General features: G+C 53.3%; 6 protein-coding genes across 9 annotated transcripts; 5 read left to right on the forward strand and 1 right to left on the reverse strand.

Annotated features, from left to right (window-relative positions):
• Positions 1–298: 298 nt before the first annotated feature.
• Positions 299–1472, forward strand: PV09_09217 (uncharacterized protein; the record flags this gene model as incomplete). Its single annotated transcript, XM_016363235.1, has 2 exons — positions 299–766; positions 927–1472. 2 exons carry the CDS (start codon positions 299–301, stop codon positions 1470–1472), a joined length of 1014 nt encoding a protein of 337 aa, XP_016208912.1.
• PV09_09218 lies at positions 765–6048 on the reverse strand. 3 transcript variants are annotated; one of them, XM_016363238.1, is made up of 4 exons: positions 5252–6048; positions 4411–4821; positions 2406–4358; positions 765–1950 (listed from the first exon to the last, which is right to left on the reverse strand). In XM_016363238.1, exons 2-4 carry the CDS (start codon positions 4754–4756, stop codon positions 1826–1828), a joined length of 2424 nt encoding a protein of 807 aa, XP_016208915.1. In that variant the 5' UTR covers positions 4757–4821; positions 5252–6048; the 3' UTR covers positions 765–1825. The 3 variants fall into 3 exon arrangements, with proteins under 3 accessions (XP_016208915.1, XP_016208914.1, XP_016208913.1); XM_016363237.1 differs by having other exon boundaries at positions 4411–6048; XM_016363236.1 differs by having other exon boundaries at positions 765–4358; positions 4411–6048.
• A 656-nt stretch (positions 6049–6704) lies between these two features.
• On the forward strand, positions 6705–8036 carry PV09_09219 (uncharacterized protein; the record flags this gene model as incomplete). The annotated part of the gene is made up of 2 exons (XM_016363239.1): positions 6705–7051; positions 7112–8036. The coding sequence occupies 2 exons, from the start codon at positions 6705–6707 to the stop codon at positions 8034–8036; spliced, it is 1272 nt and encodes a 423-aa protein (XP_016208916.1).
• A 352-nt stretch (positions 8037–8388) lies between these two features.
• PV09_09220 (uncharacterized protein) lies at positions 8389–9500 on the forward strand (the record flags this gene model as incomplete). Its single annotated transcript, XM_016363240.1, has 3 exons — positions 8389–8412; positions 8523–8571; positions 8671–9500. 3 exons carry the CDS (start codon positions 8389–8391, stop codon positions 9498–9500), a joined length of 903 nt encoding a protein of 300 aa, XP_016208917.1.
• Positions 9501–10692: 1192 nt separating this feature from the next.
• On the forward strand, positions 10693–12627 carry PV09_09221 (uncharacterized protein). The gene is made up of 3 exons (XM_016363241.1): positions 10693–11426; positions 11497–11975; positions 12043–12627. Exons 1-3 carry the CDS (start codon positions 10776–10778, stop codon positions 12269–12271), a joined length of 1359 nt encoding a protein of 452 aa, XP_016208918.1. The 5' UTR covers positions 10693–10775; the 3' UTR covers positions 12272–12627.
• A 189-nt stretch (positions 12628–12816) lies between these two features.
• Positions 12817–14772, forward strand: PV09_09222. 2 transcript variants are annotated; one of them, XM_016363242.1, is made up of 5 exons: positions 12817–13007; positions 13084–13305; positions 13373–13807; positions 13865–14151; positions 14205–14772. In XM_016363242.1, the coding sequence occupies exons 1-5, from the start codon at positions 12942–12944 to the stop codon at positions 14341–14343; spliced, it is 1149 nt and encodes a 382-aa protein (XP_016208919.1). In that variant the 5' UTR covers positions 12817–12941; the 3' UTR covers positions 14344–14772. The 2 variants fall into 2 exon arrangements, with proteins under 2 accessions (XP_016208919.1, XP_016208920.1); XM_016363243.1 differs by lacking the exon at positions 12817–13007 and having other exon boundaries at positions 13046–13305.
• The last annotated feature ends 20 nt before the right edge of the window (positions 14773–14792 follow it).

Here is a 14792-nt window from a genome sequence, read left to right on the forward strand (position 1 = left end):
AATTCCCCGAGGAGATGCTGCGAGAGCTGTCATGGCATTCGCTATGACATGCCATCCTCCACAAGCGAGCCAGAAATGTGGATTCACGACGCAACCCCATGGAGCTGGATCATAATAACGGGCGAGATAACCGAGGACGATCGGTGGTGTTATTCGCCGACATTTTAGCTACTATCTTGAATCAAATAGATTTGTATTATCCCAGAATACAGTCAGCTTTTGACCCGTTCTCATTTTCAAGTTTCCTTCTTACCTCCCTCGCGAATTAGTCTTTATTGATTAGTCTGAAATCGAAATAATGGTGCACGTTGGAAACGAGCAGAATGATCGAAACTCAGAGTCGGAAAGGAGCAAGGAGACCGATTATTCGCTCTCTCAGGGTGTGGACCTCGAGAAAGGGCTTGCGTTTACTTCCACTGGCGACGCCATCTACGAGCCAGCCGCACCGATCGAAGAGATCAAGCCCATCATCAGCGAGTTTATCGGATACATGGCCGGCCTCACCACAGTATTGCTTCAAGTTGCTCATCCGGTAGTCGGTCGTGGTGTTGGCATCCACAGCGAGTTCTCTGTACCTAATCGAGCAAAAGACAGAGCTGATAAAACTGGAATTTACGTATACGTAATGGTTTTTGGCGAACCATATGAGAAAGCCGCCATGAGAGACTATGTGAACAAGATGCATGGTCGAGTAAAAGGCGGACAAGGGAAGACAGCGTACTACGCAAAGGACCCTGAAGGTGGGGATCAACAACATCATTGGTCTGTAAACAGATAAATTTGCTAACTGTTTCTTAGTAAGCCGTTTCCCTTTCCAGCAGATGTGATCATGTAGTTGTGTAGTCACCCAGATGACATTTACGTTTCCAACTAGCACTGTGAGAAAGGCTCCTTATCCGTTCCGAAGACTGATCAATCACGCACAGGCGCAGCTATGGGTTGCCGCAACCATGTATGCAGACATAATCAGGAACTACGAGAAAGTGTACGGTCCGATCGAGCCGCCCGAGAAAGCCGAACGCATCTACAGGGAGTTTTCCTATCTGGGGACATCGCTGAACATGCCTCCGGAGCTGTGGCCCAAGGACAGAGCCGCCTTCTGGGCATATTACAATGACATGATCGAGAACAAGCTCGAAGTCACGCCTGAAGCCGAGAAAGTCTGCTACGATCTCATGCACCCGTGGAAGGCAACGCCATGGTACATGAAGCCTGTATTCTTCATGCTGATGCCTACCTTAAAGGCCTTGACGGTGGAGTCATTTCCGCCCAAGATCCGTGATCAGTACGGTCTGAAATCAACGAGGATGACCAGGTTTCGTAATGCAATGGTGCTGAAGTCATTATTCGCCGTGTATCCTCATTTACCTGAATCCATTAGACACCACGGCAAGAACAAGTATATGAAGATGATGAAAAAGATGATGGCAAAGCAGGGAATCCAAGAATTCCAATATCCAAAGAAGAGATGAGAGAATAATCCTATAGCGAGTCTCAATTAACTCATGTTCGATCCCAGAATTTGCTGACCAAACTTTTGAATTTATTCTCATGGAAGCGTTCCAAGCTCTTGAATGCATAATGCAACTACCCGTCTTGTACGAAAGTAGCAGTGTTACGACGTATCAGAGTCTTTTTACTTGACTTGATGCTTTGACACAATTCAGCCGCTGTCAGGAAGTCAAACAAACGAGCAAGAAGTGTTGACGCGCAGGAATGCTGTCGAAGATAGAAAATGTTATTTCTAATCCAAAATATCGCTTGCTAGATGTAACATCAACTTGAAACATTGCATAGCAACATTGTCCACGTAGAGACAGCAAAGCTAGTATTCGGACAGTGTCAGCTTGCGACCTAAATGTCTGCGGCGCTCCGCACTGGGACTGTCTGTGTCTGCCTCCCTGTTCGCTCTGAGTGCCTGCTGCAGCATTCCTGCATCGAAAAATCCGTCTATATCAAAACATGAATCAGTAAGTGAACGATGAATCCGAAGATAGGTGTGTCTATAAGTGTTTGGGTATACAATGCAATAATCGTGCTACAAAAGTGTGATTACAAAAATGAAAAATGCGGAATTCGTCTCCTCGGTCTGGTGGGCATGCGTTTTGGTACAGCGCGTTGAGAAGACGCCGGCGTGCTGACGACGATATCTTGCATGGAATTCAGAAGTGTGGCCGGTGGCGTGGCAAGACCAAAGTCGAAAGCGTTGCTAGCGTCAGAGACAGCACAACTAGTGATAACAACTCCTACTGTCCGCTGCATGGCCCTGCCGTCGTCCGACGATACAGATTCCGAGGAGCTCGAACGTTCCAACATTGAGTCGGCACGCTGTCGAGATGCGACGGGTTTTCTCCCACGAAAGATGCCGTACGATGAAATATTGGAAGGACAAAAGGGATGCTTACATCCGCCTAGGCCCTCATCATCACTCTCCTGCACACTTTCCGTCTGAGGCGTCATTGGTTTCGCCGTATCAGTCAAGATGTTTCGGCCCCGCGATTTGATTCGACTGTTCTTGCTTTGCTCCTCCACCTCGCGCACTCGAGATACAGTCTTGTCAGCGCCTGTTCCACGGCGCTTTGTCTGCCTCAGAATTCTTCGAATCTCGAGAAAGTACGCCTCCAGTGAATCAATGAAGCGGCTGGTCTGTCGATGTTTTGACGACGCACAAATGCTTATGGATCCGTCTTTGATTATGTAGCCAATGCCAAAGCCGTCACCGGAGGTTGGCCCGAAACCAAAATGTCTCAAAGATGGATTTCCGCAGTTCGAGGTCGAAAGAATTGTTGTATTCAGCTTGTCCCAGCCACTGTCAGCGAACAATGCAGGCATGGTGTGGGTGACGTGCCCGGCAAAGCTGCCATTATATGAGCCTTCTTCCGACACCATCGACCTCCTACTCGGAGAGCTCACAATCGACTGGTCGTTTCCGGGTAGTGGACTGGTTGACCTGTCACCATATGATTCCTGATCTGTGCCCGTCTCGTAGCCTTCATCCAGAGAACGCTGCCAGACACAGTAAAGCGCATAAAGATGACGGTCGTGACCTAGGGCCTTTGCGCAGTCCCTGGTGATCTTGACATGTGCTTCGCAAGCTTTGCGTAAGGCTTCGACCTTTTCATTTGCGGGTTTGTCACCCCAAAAAGTTCGTACGAATTCCACGGATTCTTCAGTTACGGAACGGATCGCCTCCGTTCGACCGTGGAAAAAGGCTTTGGTCATGGCCGGCTCATAAACACACTCGATGCGTCCGTATAGGCCATAATAAGCTGCCTGAAATGCCATTTGCACGAAGGCGTCTGGTGAGAAGCCCATCGATGTCATAAAATTCTTCCCATAGGCCCCAAACTCCAGTGTCTGGAACTCATTCTGTTGTATCAGATCCGCGAGACGAGTTTCCGCAAAGCGAAGGGCAATGCTTAGCTCTGGCAGCATGTTCCACTCAAGTTTATGAGGAGTCGTCTGGACATCACCGAAACTTGCTGGATCTCGTTTTGCGGGGTCAGGACTCGAGGACGCCCAGAGGCTGGGGGCCTGGCCGTTAATGGTCCGAGCAAAGCGCAGAATTGTGTCTGTGTAAACGTCTGAAGCAAAGCGAAGAACAGTGTGGCCATCCACGCCCGTGTGCTCGAAATTGATGCCAGCGCTGCCGTTCTTGCACACGATAATTTGCAACTTGTCATACCAACGATTAATGCAGGTTCCCACTTGGACTCCCTTTTCAACCTTGCTCGTACCGCAAAGCATGTTCATGCACAATTCGGCTCCAGTTTGTGGCTCGGTGTAATCCAGACACACGATAAACAGCGCGGAGTCGACGATACTGAGACAGTCTGAGTTGTTGGACCCTTCTTCTCTTTGCAGAACATCTCGGAGTTGAGACCACGTCTTCCGATTCTCTGTGCTGAGCACGCCAAGAGCACCTTTTGCGGCGTCCTGAATCGGCGTTTCGGATGCGTCGTCGACGATCACTTGCAGATTAACGGCAAGATCTTTCTCTGTCATTATCAGATCCGAATTGTCATCAAGCACATCAAACCAATAGAACTGGCCGTGACACATGACAACGATATGTTTCGCGTCCGGATCCTGCCCAATCTGGCAGCCATGATCTGTGGGTATTCGAGCCGTTCCAAAAAGTCGAGAGTACTGATACATGCATAGCGGCTGTCCGCGCACGGTGTCAGGTGGGAGCTCTTCTTTCCGAACCGCGCGGACGAAAGCTAGTGCAGAGACAATAAGGGATGCGGCTCTGGTCACTTGATTGTTGCGTGCTGGTGTCGGGTCGTCTTCGAGCAGGAAGAAAGGATTCAAGTTGAGAACGACTGGATTGTCAAAGTTTAAATACGAGTCGTACCCTTGACACGGTAAGTAAGTGAGGTCGGGGCAAGAAACCTGCATTGGACTAACAGAATTGTTCAATGTAATTTGGCCTCCCCTTGGCATATTCCTTGAGCTTCTCCTGCAATTTGGGGCCGTCCGTTCTCAAAAACTCCTTGACGGCAGCCTCAGTCTCGCGATGCTCCTTGGCCGATTGCAGCGGTCTCAGGGCGTTGAGATACTTCTTCAAGGACGACTCAAGTTCTGGTATGGGAAGTCTAGGAAGTTTATCTTGGGAAGCAAATGTGATACCAGCTTTTGAATTCCCATTGCGGTGGCTCAAGGGCGACTTCTCGTCCTGATAATAGGTCTGCGTAACTTCCTTTGCGGCATCGGCAAAGCGCGTCTGCTCAGATGGTCCGTTGCCCTGGGGCATGGCACAGTTCTCGGGCACGGTCGCCAGTTTCCCGTCCAGGGACGTTGGTCTGGTGAATAGCTTTACTGCCATGGCGCGGGGATCGTGTTAGCTAAGCGTACAATGCACAGACGAAGGTGGGCAACGAAAGCAGACGCAAGGCGCTGCGGTAGAAGTAGTGACAATCTTGAAGACAATACGCAGGCATTGATGCTGCTTTCGCCAACGAGTTTCACGCTGAGCGTGGCTACGTTCGTAGCAGCGAAGTGACGGCGCATGCGGTCCATATAAATGGGAACTAATTTAGTTGCCTGGACGAAAGGGAAGCATGCTGATCAAGCGGCCAACGTCTTAGCCGACATGTGATATGCGGACTGAGCCAGATACTCGGCGGGCGGACACATTTGGTACGTGAGCATAGGAAATGCATTACCCGGGTGACCGGGTAGATGCCACATGGTTGGTTGGTGGGAGGTGGTGATTCTCGGTAAAAGCGGGCGGCTCTGATGTACTTACCGGGATGACCAGTGTGGACTCGACCCCTCAAAGAAAGTAAAGGCAGTACGTTTCCACAACACGGCGAGTAAGCTCTGCTGCGTAAGATCGAAATAGCGTGCACTCACCGAAATCAGACAAGACGGCGAGATGGGACCACGATTGGTCGCAGTTGACAGCCGAAAGATGGCGAACGGAAAACAGATACCGACGACAGGTAGACAGGTCTGGCTCTGAACGTGCGACGACGATTAAATCATGTCGCAAATCCGGCAAATAGGAAGCACGCAGGAAGGGAGGCCACCCCAGACTGCGACAGAAGAGCGTGATAGCCGAGTATGCAGGGCAGGGAACCTCGCGCGGTCGTAAGGAAGTTTGCGTTCTGGTGGAACTGGCTGGAGAGCTTTTTTTGCGCGGGACGTCGGAACCAGAATGGCCCAGCCACAACGTGCAGCCAACACCAGATGACCACGGTGGTCAACAATGAGACAGCAGAAAAAGACGGCTGCTGGTCCTGGAGGAGACTCGGTCACCGGTCAGCACAGGACAGCACACGGCGGCACAGAATGATGAAGTGAGAACGTTGCAGATGTCGCTGGACGCGAAAGTGGTCAAGAAGAGCAAGGTCACAGGGCCATGGAAGGCGGAGATGGAGCTGCGGGTGATGTAATCAGCTGTGCTATCAAAAGTGCAACCGCGGGTGTTGGACTCGCGGCTAGACGTTCTGTTCAGACTGTTCACCGTGCTAGGTCATGAATGATATTGTGTTGATCGTTGCTGGCTGTCGCTGCGGTTGACGTTTGACCGTTGAACCTCGTGCGGTCGCGTCCAGATCACGACAGCGCGACCGCTGAATTGCGACTTCCGTCTTTTTCCCCCTGCCGGCCTGCCTCAGTTGCTCCAACCAGTCGTTGCTTCCCTGTTGCATCTTTAACCGTTTCGGGCGGGTGCGACCTGGGACTGATGGAGCAGGCGCGATCACGTCGTCATCTGTTGCTCCGTTGGCCCGAGTCTGCAGTCAAGCCACAGTCTGTCTCGAACCGCGCTAAGGGTATGCGCCACACTTGCTGTCCGTTCCAGAATGCACTCCACGTTCGCGCTGGCTTTCCCTCTGATCGGCCATTCCTAGCTCCGAACTATGTGCGAGCATTTGCCATAAGGAGTTGCACGTTCATTCATCTGAATAGCACACGCCCAAGCTCATCACAGCATCTCTTCTGTCCGAGGCTGGAAGGCTTGCCTGATCCACATCACGGACGTTCTCTACCACACGGTTCCGAGCCGTGCGTAGACCTCTCAATCTCTTGCACACGGCCGCTTCTGGTTCGACTTACGCTGACGTTTCTTGGTTCTGATTGGGCCAGATTGGCACCAGCTGTGCTTCATGGCAAAGGCACGTGATGGCGCGTAGAAAACCACGACGCACTGCCGGCTGACGCAAGAGATACGAGTGTCTCAACGCGGAGCGTGCGCCATGTGCGACATCCTGCACGTGCTCCCGGACTTCCAGTCGGTGTCTTATGGCCACATACTCCCCTCCCTAGACAAGGCTTCCATATCGACTATCGACTTGATCAGTGTGCCGTCCCACGACATCGCCAAGCGTGCACAGGTGCCGCCCGCCGAGGTTGCGAAGCTCTCAGATGCTGTTGTGCAGGCTATACAGATCGATATCGAGAAAACGAAAAGGTCGACACTAGAACTTGGATTCTCAGATGGAGAGCAACCTGAGCCCTGCATAAGCACGCTAGATGCCAACATAGATGCCTCCCTTGGAGGAGGACTCAGGCCTGGCCATGTCATCGAAATTGCAGGCGAAAGGTGCGGGCTACTGCACCATTCGGTTTATCTTCACAACTCCTGCTAATCTCACCTACGCAGTGGTGTAGGCAAGACCCAGTTCCTCCTGACATTGCTTCTTTCTGTGCAGCTTCCCTCACCCCGAGGCTTGGATGGATGTGCGCTGTACATCTCGACTGAGGCTGCGTTGTCCACCACGCGTCTGAATCAGCTATTGAAAATGCATCCGGTGTTGTCTACTCTTTCAGCGCCCCAGAAGCCTACTCTAGATCGAGTCCTGAGCATCCAAACTCCAGATCTGGAGAGCCAGGAGCACATCCTACGGTACCAAGTTCCTGTCGCCGTCCGAAGAAGAAGAGTCCGTCTCCTTGTCATTGACTCGATCGCAGCAAACTTTCGCGCGGAATTCGATCGGCCAAGTCAAGGCACGGCAGAAAATGACGAATCGCGAATATCTAGCCAAAGTGTACCACCGTCGGACAGACGCTCGCGTCGGTCTATGGCTGAGCGGAGGCCACAGTTGGTGCAAATCGGCGCTTTTCTCCGCAACCTAGCCAGCACTGAGAACATTGCCATTGTCGTCTCGAATCAAATAACCGATCGCTTCTCAGCGACGAATGTCTCAACATTTTCACATCCGCCTGCGTCCTCCGGAACATCAAGTGCGACACCCGACTCGCTAACCTTGGATAAACAGCAACGGTGGTTTACTGGCTGGGGGGATCTTCCAGCACACATACCAGGTCATCTGAACCTGAAAACGCCTTGCCTCGGGCTAACGTGGACGAATCAGATCAGCGCTCGAATTGCTCTCATCAAAGAGACTCAGGTTCTTGGCGACCGAGAAAAGAGCAGGCGGTGGATTCGAGTCGTCTTTGCGCCTTGGACCGCCCCCTCACTGGAACAGGGCGTGGAGTATGACATAACAGCAGGCGGAATAGCGACTGTTAGCAAAGAAGCGTCGCGAACTGCTGAACTGAGGACTGACGGCAGTAAGCATGAGTAGTTAGGTTGACACTCTGCTTTTCAAACTTTACGCGAAATTATTCCGTCCCTATATGCGGCATTTCTCACATTGTCTCGTAAAATTCGCTTCAAAATGGTTTACTTGAGCGAGCAATTGTGCTGCGCCACAATGTGGCGTCAACTGCACTGAAGATGACGTTGGCCAGCGCTTTGTAACCCGCACGGCTCAGGACGGACCCGGTGAATTCGGCGTTCGAGACAAAAAGGCCCACGCTTACGGTCTTTACAGCCGCTCCTGTATCTTTCCCTACTCCCGTCAACCTTCTAAGTTTTAGCGAGACATAGGTGATAACTATCTCGCAACGCCTTGACGCAGTCCTACCACCGACTGAATGGCGGACTTTGCCCCCCCCGCGGTACGTTACGCCAAGCTGAGCTTCCCAAGTGCTGCACCCGCGGCACTGCACAGCAAGACAGGAAATCCCCCATATGCAAGATCGCGGCTGGGTTCTAACAGCATGAATAGGGTCCACCGCCGCCGCAGATTCCTCAGGGATGGAAAGCCGTTTGGAACGGTACGTCCAGCCAATCATGGCTCTCTTTGCCCAAGTCTACTACGATAGAAGCGGGTTGCTTTTAATCTGGACGAAAGATAAACTGACGTGCGGCGGCAGAGCAGTACAAGGAATGGTTCTACGTCAACACGTTCACGAAGAAGTCGCAGTGGGAGAAGCCCACGGAGCCCGTCTACGGGCCGCCCGACGACGAGCCACCAGAAGACGCGCCGCCGGGTTACGATCACTCGCAAACGAAACCCGTTGGCCCGGAGAAGAGCGGCGCCGTAAGCAGCAATACGACCGGTGGGCAACTCTTTGCCGGCGACGGTGCTGCCGGTAGTTCAAGTCACGTCGACACCAGCGGCGACGAGGAGTTCGCGCGCAAGCTCCAGGAGGAGGAAAATGCCCGCCTTGGCGGCAGCGTCCAGGGCCCGCCAGGCGACCGCGGCGAGGCAGACAACTACTACAACCAAGGGCCCGGTGCCGGCGGTCCGGCGCCGTACGGGCAGCAGTCAGGCGGGCCCTACGGCTCCCAAAGTCCGGCGCCGTACGATCCGAGTCAAATTTCGCAGAACCAGTCCGCTGTCCCCAGCGCCGACGCGCGCGGCAAGAGCAAGGGCGGTTTCCTAGGAAAGCTGCTCGGCAAAGCGAAGGGTTCCTCGCAGCAGCCGGCCTACGCACAGCAGTATCCCCAGCAAGGCTACAACTACGGCTCACCGCAGCCTGGTTACGGATACCCGCCGCAACAAGGATACTATGCTCAAGGCGGATACCCGGTGCAGCAGGCTCGACCACAGCGGCATGGTCTCGGCGCCGGAAGCGCCGCTGCCCTGGGCGTGGGTGGTGGCTTGCTAGGTGGCGTCCTGCTCGCGGATGCGATGGACGGAGGCGACGGAGGCGATTTTGGTGGTGACGACGGAGGTGGAGATTTCGGCGGTGATTTCTAAACTACCCCAGGCGTGCTGGGTGCTTCTGATATGGTTTTAATGAAGTGAAGAGAGGATTGGAGACGTAGCCGCTGTGCCGTGCTCGAGTAAGGATTCGAAGTTTCCGATACTGTGGATGCTTGCTTCAGCGATACATCATGGTCTCTATAGCACGAGTTGTGTAGTCTTATTTTAGGTAAAATGATAGGACATGAGCACAAAATACTCTTAACCAAATGAACCGGAACCATGGTGACGAGGTAGCGAGCTCAAGATTTGACAGCCTATCTCCCTACAACGCCTTCCTGACAATGAGCTAGCCTAACGAGGCGCGTGGTAGGATGAAGTATCGACATGGAAATACAATTTTGGATCCGGGAATGCTAGGCCACGCATGTGCACCATCTTGCTCGAATGACGTCGCACCCACGCCCCCTCCCCAGTTCCTTTTCTATTGTCCCATACAGAACACAGTGAGAAAAAAAGCTCTGAAAAAGATATCCCATGCCAACCGTCCTGATGCCACATGCCAAGGTCGACTGTGTTTCTTTGTTCAAGGCGCGAAACTCCGAACCGATGCATTTGATCCGCGATGTGATGAGACTGATCCATCTATACAAGGTTGCGAACGAATTTAACCACGAAAGGCGCTGTTCCAGTGTCAGTCACAGCCCGGGTCTTGCTAGTGGATATGTGGCGAGGCGGCATACAGATGTACAAGACCACGCAGGTGGCCACAGTCCCGTAGACCATTTGCGACGCGACTTCCTCCATTGCCTGTTCTTTCTACATTAGCTCTTGGTTTCTTGGAGGCAATTCGGCCATATGGAGCGATGGACCTTGATTTCGGCGGGGCTTTGCTGTGCTGGTTGTCTAGTTAGTGATTTTGCTTTGTGATATCATCGCCCGGTTTCAAACTTACGTGCTCCAAACATGCTTGCGAGTAGAACGTCAGGGGAGCGGTCAAAACTGCCGGAGTGATGATTTATTCCCCGGATATGAGAGCGTTGTCAGGTGTGATTGATAGAAGACTGTCTTCAGAGCGCGGATTGTAGAAGGAGAAGCAGACGCAGACAGTCAATGGACTTTGAATGAGGAAAAGATATTGTTTTCCGAATTGGGACTTCGGATAACAAGGTTCAAGGCTGCAAGGCCAATCATCTCCCTCGCCGCAACAGCCCCAAAAGCAAACCTCCCATTTCTTTGCTTTCCACAACAACCAAACTCAATAACAGGCCAGATCTCTGCCCCTTCGCACTTACGCAAGCCATCGAACTGCCTGCGTTCGCTCTCACAATGGACGATCTGGATGAGAACTTGCCCATGCACGAAGCAGATAGTCCTGTGGCCGACGTCGGGCTTCCGGACGCAGGCGCTGAACCAGACGATTTATTAGCAGCAGAGGCCACAGAGGACAACGCAGACGCGCCTGCGGACGAGGACACCGTCGCAAGCGAGAACAACTCGGAAAAAGCGGCCGCCGACGATGATGATAACGTCTCCGACAACGAGTCGCTGCTTTCGGACGTCGACGAAGCACAGTTCCAGGACTTCGATCCCGCCGCCATCTCGCTCGAGGATCGACAGCAGATCGCGATCGACGACGAGAATGTGAAGCTTCTGGGCGTGCACAAGCGCAAACGGGCCGAGGGTGAGGGTGACGACGCGACGCGGAAGAAGAAGAAGGAAAGGCGAAGAGACCGGTCGGAGAAGAAGAGGGCGCGCCGAAGAAGAGAAGCGGGTGAGGAGTATGTGCGAGGCGACGACGTTGAGGGAGGCAGAAAACGAAGGCGTGCCGACGATGGGGAAGGCGGTAGTCATCGCAGACGAGACGAAGTCGACGAGAGCACTCTGACACCTGAAGAGAGAAAGAGGCGTGAACTTGACAGGCGAATGGACGAAGCTCTCAAGAGCGGGAAGACAAGAATTAGCAAGAAGGATGGTATTGTGCGTTTTTCGACCCATCTGACACTCATGCTCACCGTATCTCGTGCTAACTGGCCTCTCTTGCGGATAGGATCTCGAGCAAGCCGCGGACGAGGAAGTCTCTCGCATGGCTCGTCGAATGGCAGAAGCCGCTCGCCTTGATTCCGAAGCTCGTCAACGCCATGAACCAGCCATGGCAAAGCTGCAACTGCTTCCTGAGGTCACTGCACTCCTCAATCGCGGCGGTGCCATTCAAGAGTCCATCGTCGACCCTGAGAACGACCTTTTGCGTAGCATAACGTTTTTCCTCGAACCATCGGCTCCGGACGGCGCCCTGCCTGCGTACGCCATTCAAAAGGCTCTCTTCGATGTGCTTCCCAGGCTCCCAATCGGCGCCGAGGAGCTGCGGGGAGACACGAAGCTGGGGCAATGTGTTCTCTTTTACACCAAGAGCAAGAAGCCGGAACCGAACATTAAGCGCGCTGCGGAGAGGCTGCTTACCAAGTGGATGTCACTCATGCTCAAGCGGCCGAACGATTATCGCAACCGCGACCTCAGCGTCAATCAAGGGTACTGTTCTCTTCCGATATCATGCACGACGTGTTCCCTGCTAACTTTTTTTTCTTTGCCTTTTTAGTCCCACGATTCCAGTTCGGACGGGCCGTCAAACTGCGGAAGAACTGGCCCGCGAGCGAGCTCTTCAGGACCCGACTTATGCAAATCGTGCTCGCATTCAAGGTGGTCTAAGTACCTACACGATTGCGCCGAAGCCGAATGCCGTCGAGGGCGGCGGGCGTCCTATTGCGTCGAAGAGTGATGCCGCATTTAGAAAGATCCAAGCACGAAGTCAAGGTGCCCGACGTTGAAAATTGCCTGTTTTTTTTTCCTTCCGGCGTGGTCCATTTGTAGGGAACCTCACAAAGTTCATGAGGTACACAAGAGGTTTGTTAAGGGATGTAAGGGGTTCTTCATCCGCGCTCCTGTCGATTTTATTGCATCAGAGCATGGCGTTCGAGGAGAATGTAAAGGTCCGTACAAGGCTGAGGGGATCTTGTGTAGGCAAGCATATAGTAGTGGCATCAAGCCGATGCCACGCGGACATCAGAACACGACTTTTGATGGTACGTCTTTGACACGGTGGAGTACGCCGTGCATTTGACCCTGTAGCATGTCGAGACGTACCTGGCATAGCGCTTTTAATGCGGAGTATTCTCGCCACCGGTTTTCACGCAGTGTCCCTGATTTTCCTTTCCTGCCTGAGTTCTTCATTGATCCAGCATTAATTTTCGGACGTGATGAAACGAATTTTTTATATTCCCTGAAGCACGTGGTCGTCCTGCAACAAAGGCGGCAGCACGCCTGGAAATCTTCGAGCGTTGGTTGGCCTGCGCCCCGCGAACGCTTACGACAACTTCGTTTACCGCAACCAGGGGAGGCCCACCTCGACCTCGACGGAGAGAGGAAAGATTTATTGATTAGACGGATCTTTAAGATGACAGCCATGTTTCCTCGTCGTTATCCACGTCTCTAATCAGGATGTCGCGTCGCTCTACCCCAAGATCGCACCACGGCTGCGCGCGGTGCAAGAAGTCGCGCGTCAAGGTGGGTTGGAACCGCGTCCTATGGGTGTTGGTTGATGCTGGAAGCTCGCATCGTTTTCTGACCTCTGGCCGGACAGTGCGACGAGGTGAAGCCGAGTTGCACGAGATGCTCGAGGAGAAACCAGGCCTGCAGCTTTCAGATCGAGCTGGCCCACTCGCCAGTGCCCTTTTACGTCCTGGACAGTCATCCGTTGAGCAGGGCGGTCGCGCACCACGTCTCCTGCGACCCGGCGGCGCGAACGATAATGCACCACTTCCTCACGTCGATCAGGCCCTTTCTTGCTGTGGACGATCTATCGGTACGAACTTGAGCACCACCTCTGCTGCCCCTGCCGATTCGAGTGCGCGACTGATGCCCGTTTCTAGAAGCCCTTGCGCCTATGGGACGGACTGATCCAACGCCAAGGCGTCGTGAACACCTACGTCTTGTACAACATCCTCTCCTTGTCAGCCTTCCACCTGGCCATCCACACGCAGGCGTCCCAAAGCAAGTACCTCGCGCGCGGCATCTACTATCAGAACAAGGCTCTGTCGCAGATGGTGCCGAACTCGCACCGCGTGACGGAAGAGACCTGCGAAGGTATGTTTACGAGCTCGCTCCTCGTCGTGACGTGTTGCTTCGCCATGGGCAGGGCCATTGCGGGCGTGGGCGAGGGAAATCTTGACATGATCAGGCGCGTCGTCGAGATCTCACGCCTCATGAGAGGCACCTTGGCCATCTTCAGGGCTGGATGGCAGCTGTCACTTGACAAGCAGACGATCCCCCATATTCGCCGATCGTTCATCACGTTGAACCGACAGGTACCGTTGCACAGCTCCGACCATTCTGAAAAGCGCATGCTGACAGTGTTCCTTTAGATGGTGCCAGAGTCGCCCGGTTCGGACGGGTCCCTCGACATGCTAACGCGGCGCATAGAAGCTAATGTGGACGATAAGGAGCGCAAGCTTCGCTACTTTCAAGCGATAGCGTTTATGAAGACGAGTATTCGGAAAGCCAGCTCCCGCTCCACAAGCTGCGCATTCCTACTTGTTGTCGTCGGAAGGATTTCAGACGAGCTACTTGTCGAAATGGAGGCGCGGGAGCCAATTCCGTTGATCCTACTTGCTCACTGGGCAGTACAGCTTCACTGGGCGAAAGACACTTGGTAGGACTCCGTGAACACGTGCCGCATTGTACGGGTGCTCATGTTTTCATCAGGTGGCTGGCTACTTGGGGACAGCGCGTGGTTGAAGTGGTCAGAGCCAATCTCGACACTGCATGGTGGGATTACATACGGTGGCCACTGACCGAAGTGGGAATGCTTTCACACGCTGACGGACAGTTTTGTCCAGCATAGGGCAGCGTCGCCGAGTCACTTGCAATGCGCAGACTTTCATCAAGCGAGTCAACATATGGCCGTGGGCTCTACTGCTGTTGTTGCCCCAGTCCTCAAAGCGGGATGTTAGCACACGTGCGATGCTTGCAATCATATAAGTCAGTATGGGCTTTTCCAGTCGCAATCGAGGCACTTGACAGGGGCGTTTTCAGACACTGAACTAGCACGCTTCAGCGCTAAAATCGAGCCGAGAAACGTGGAGCCCCGGCGTTGATCATCTGCACGACAGGAAACCTTGCCTCTTGCAGGAATTGCGGGTTTTTTTTTGACGCTTTTTTTGTCCTTGAAGCCGACGGGCGAGCTAGCTATTGCTACCGACGCGCCGAAAAAAGGTCCCCCTTCTAGAATTCGAATCTCAATTTAAACGACGCAGTGCCGCGTTGCACGGACAAAAGCAGTTAAGTTAGTAA

This window comes from Verruconis gallopava (genome assembly GCF_000836295.1).
Source record: "Verruconis gallopava strain CBS 43764 unplaced genomic scaffold supercont1.58, whole genome shotgun sequence".
NCBI classification, from domain to species: domain Eukaryota; kingdom Fungi; phylum Ascomycota; class Dothideomycetes; order Venturiales; family Sympoventuriaceae; genus Verruconis; species Verruconis gallopava.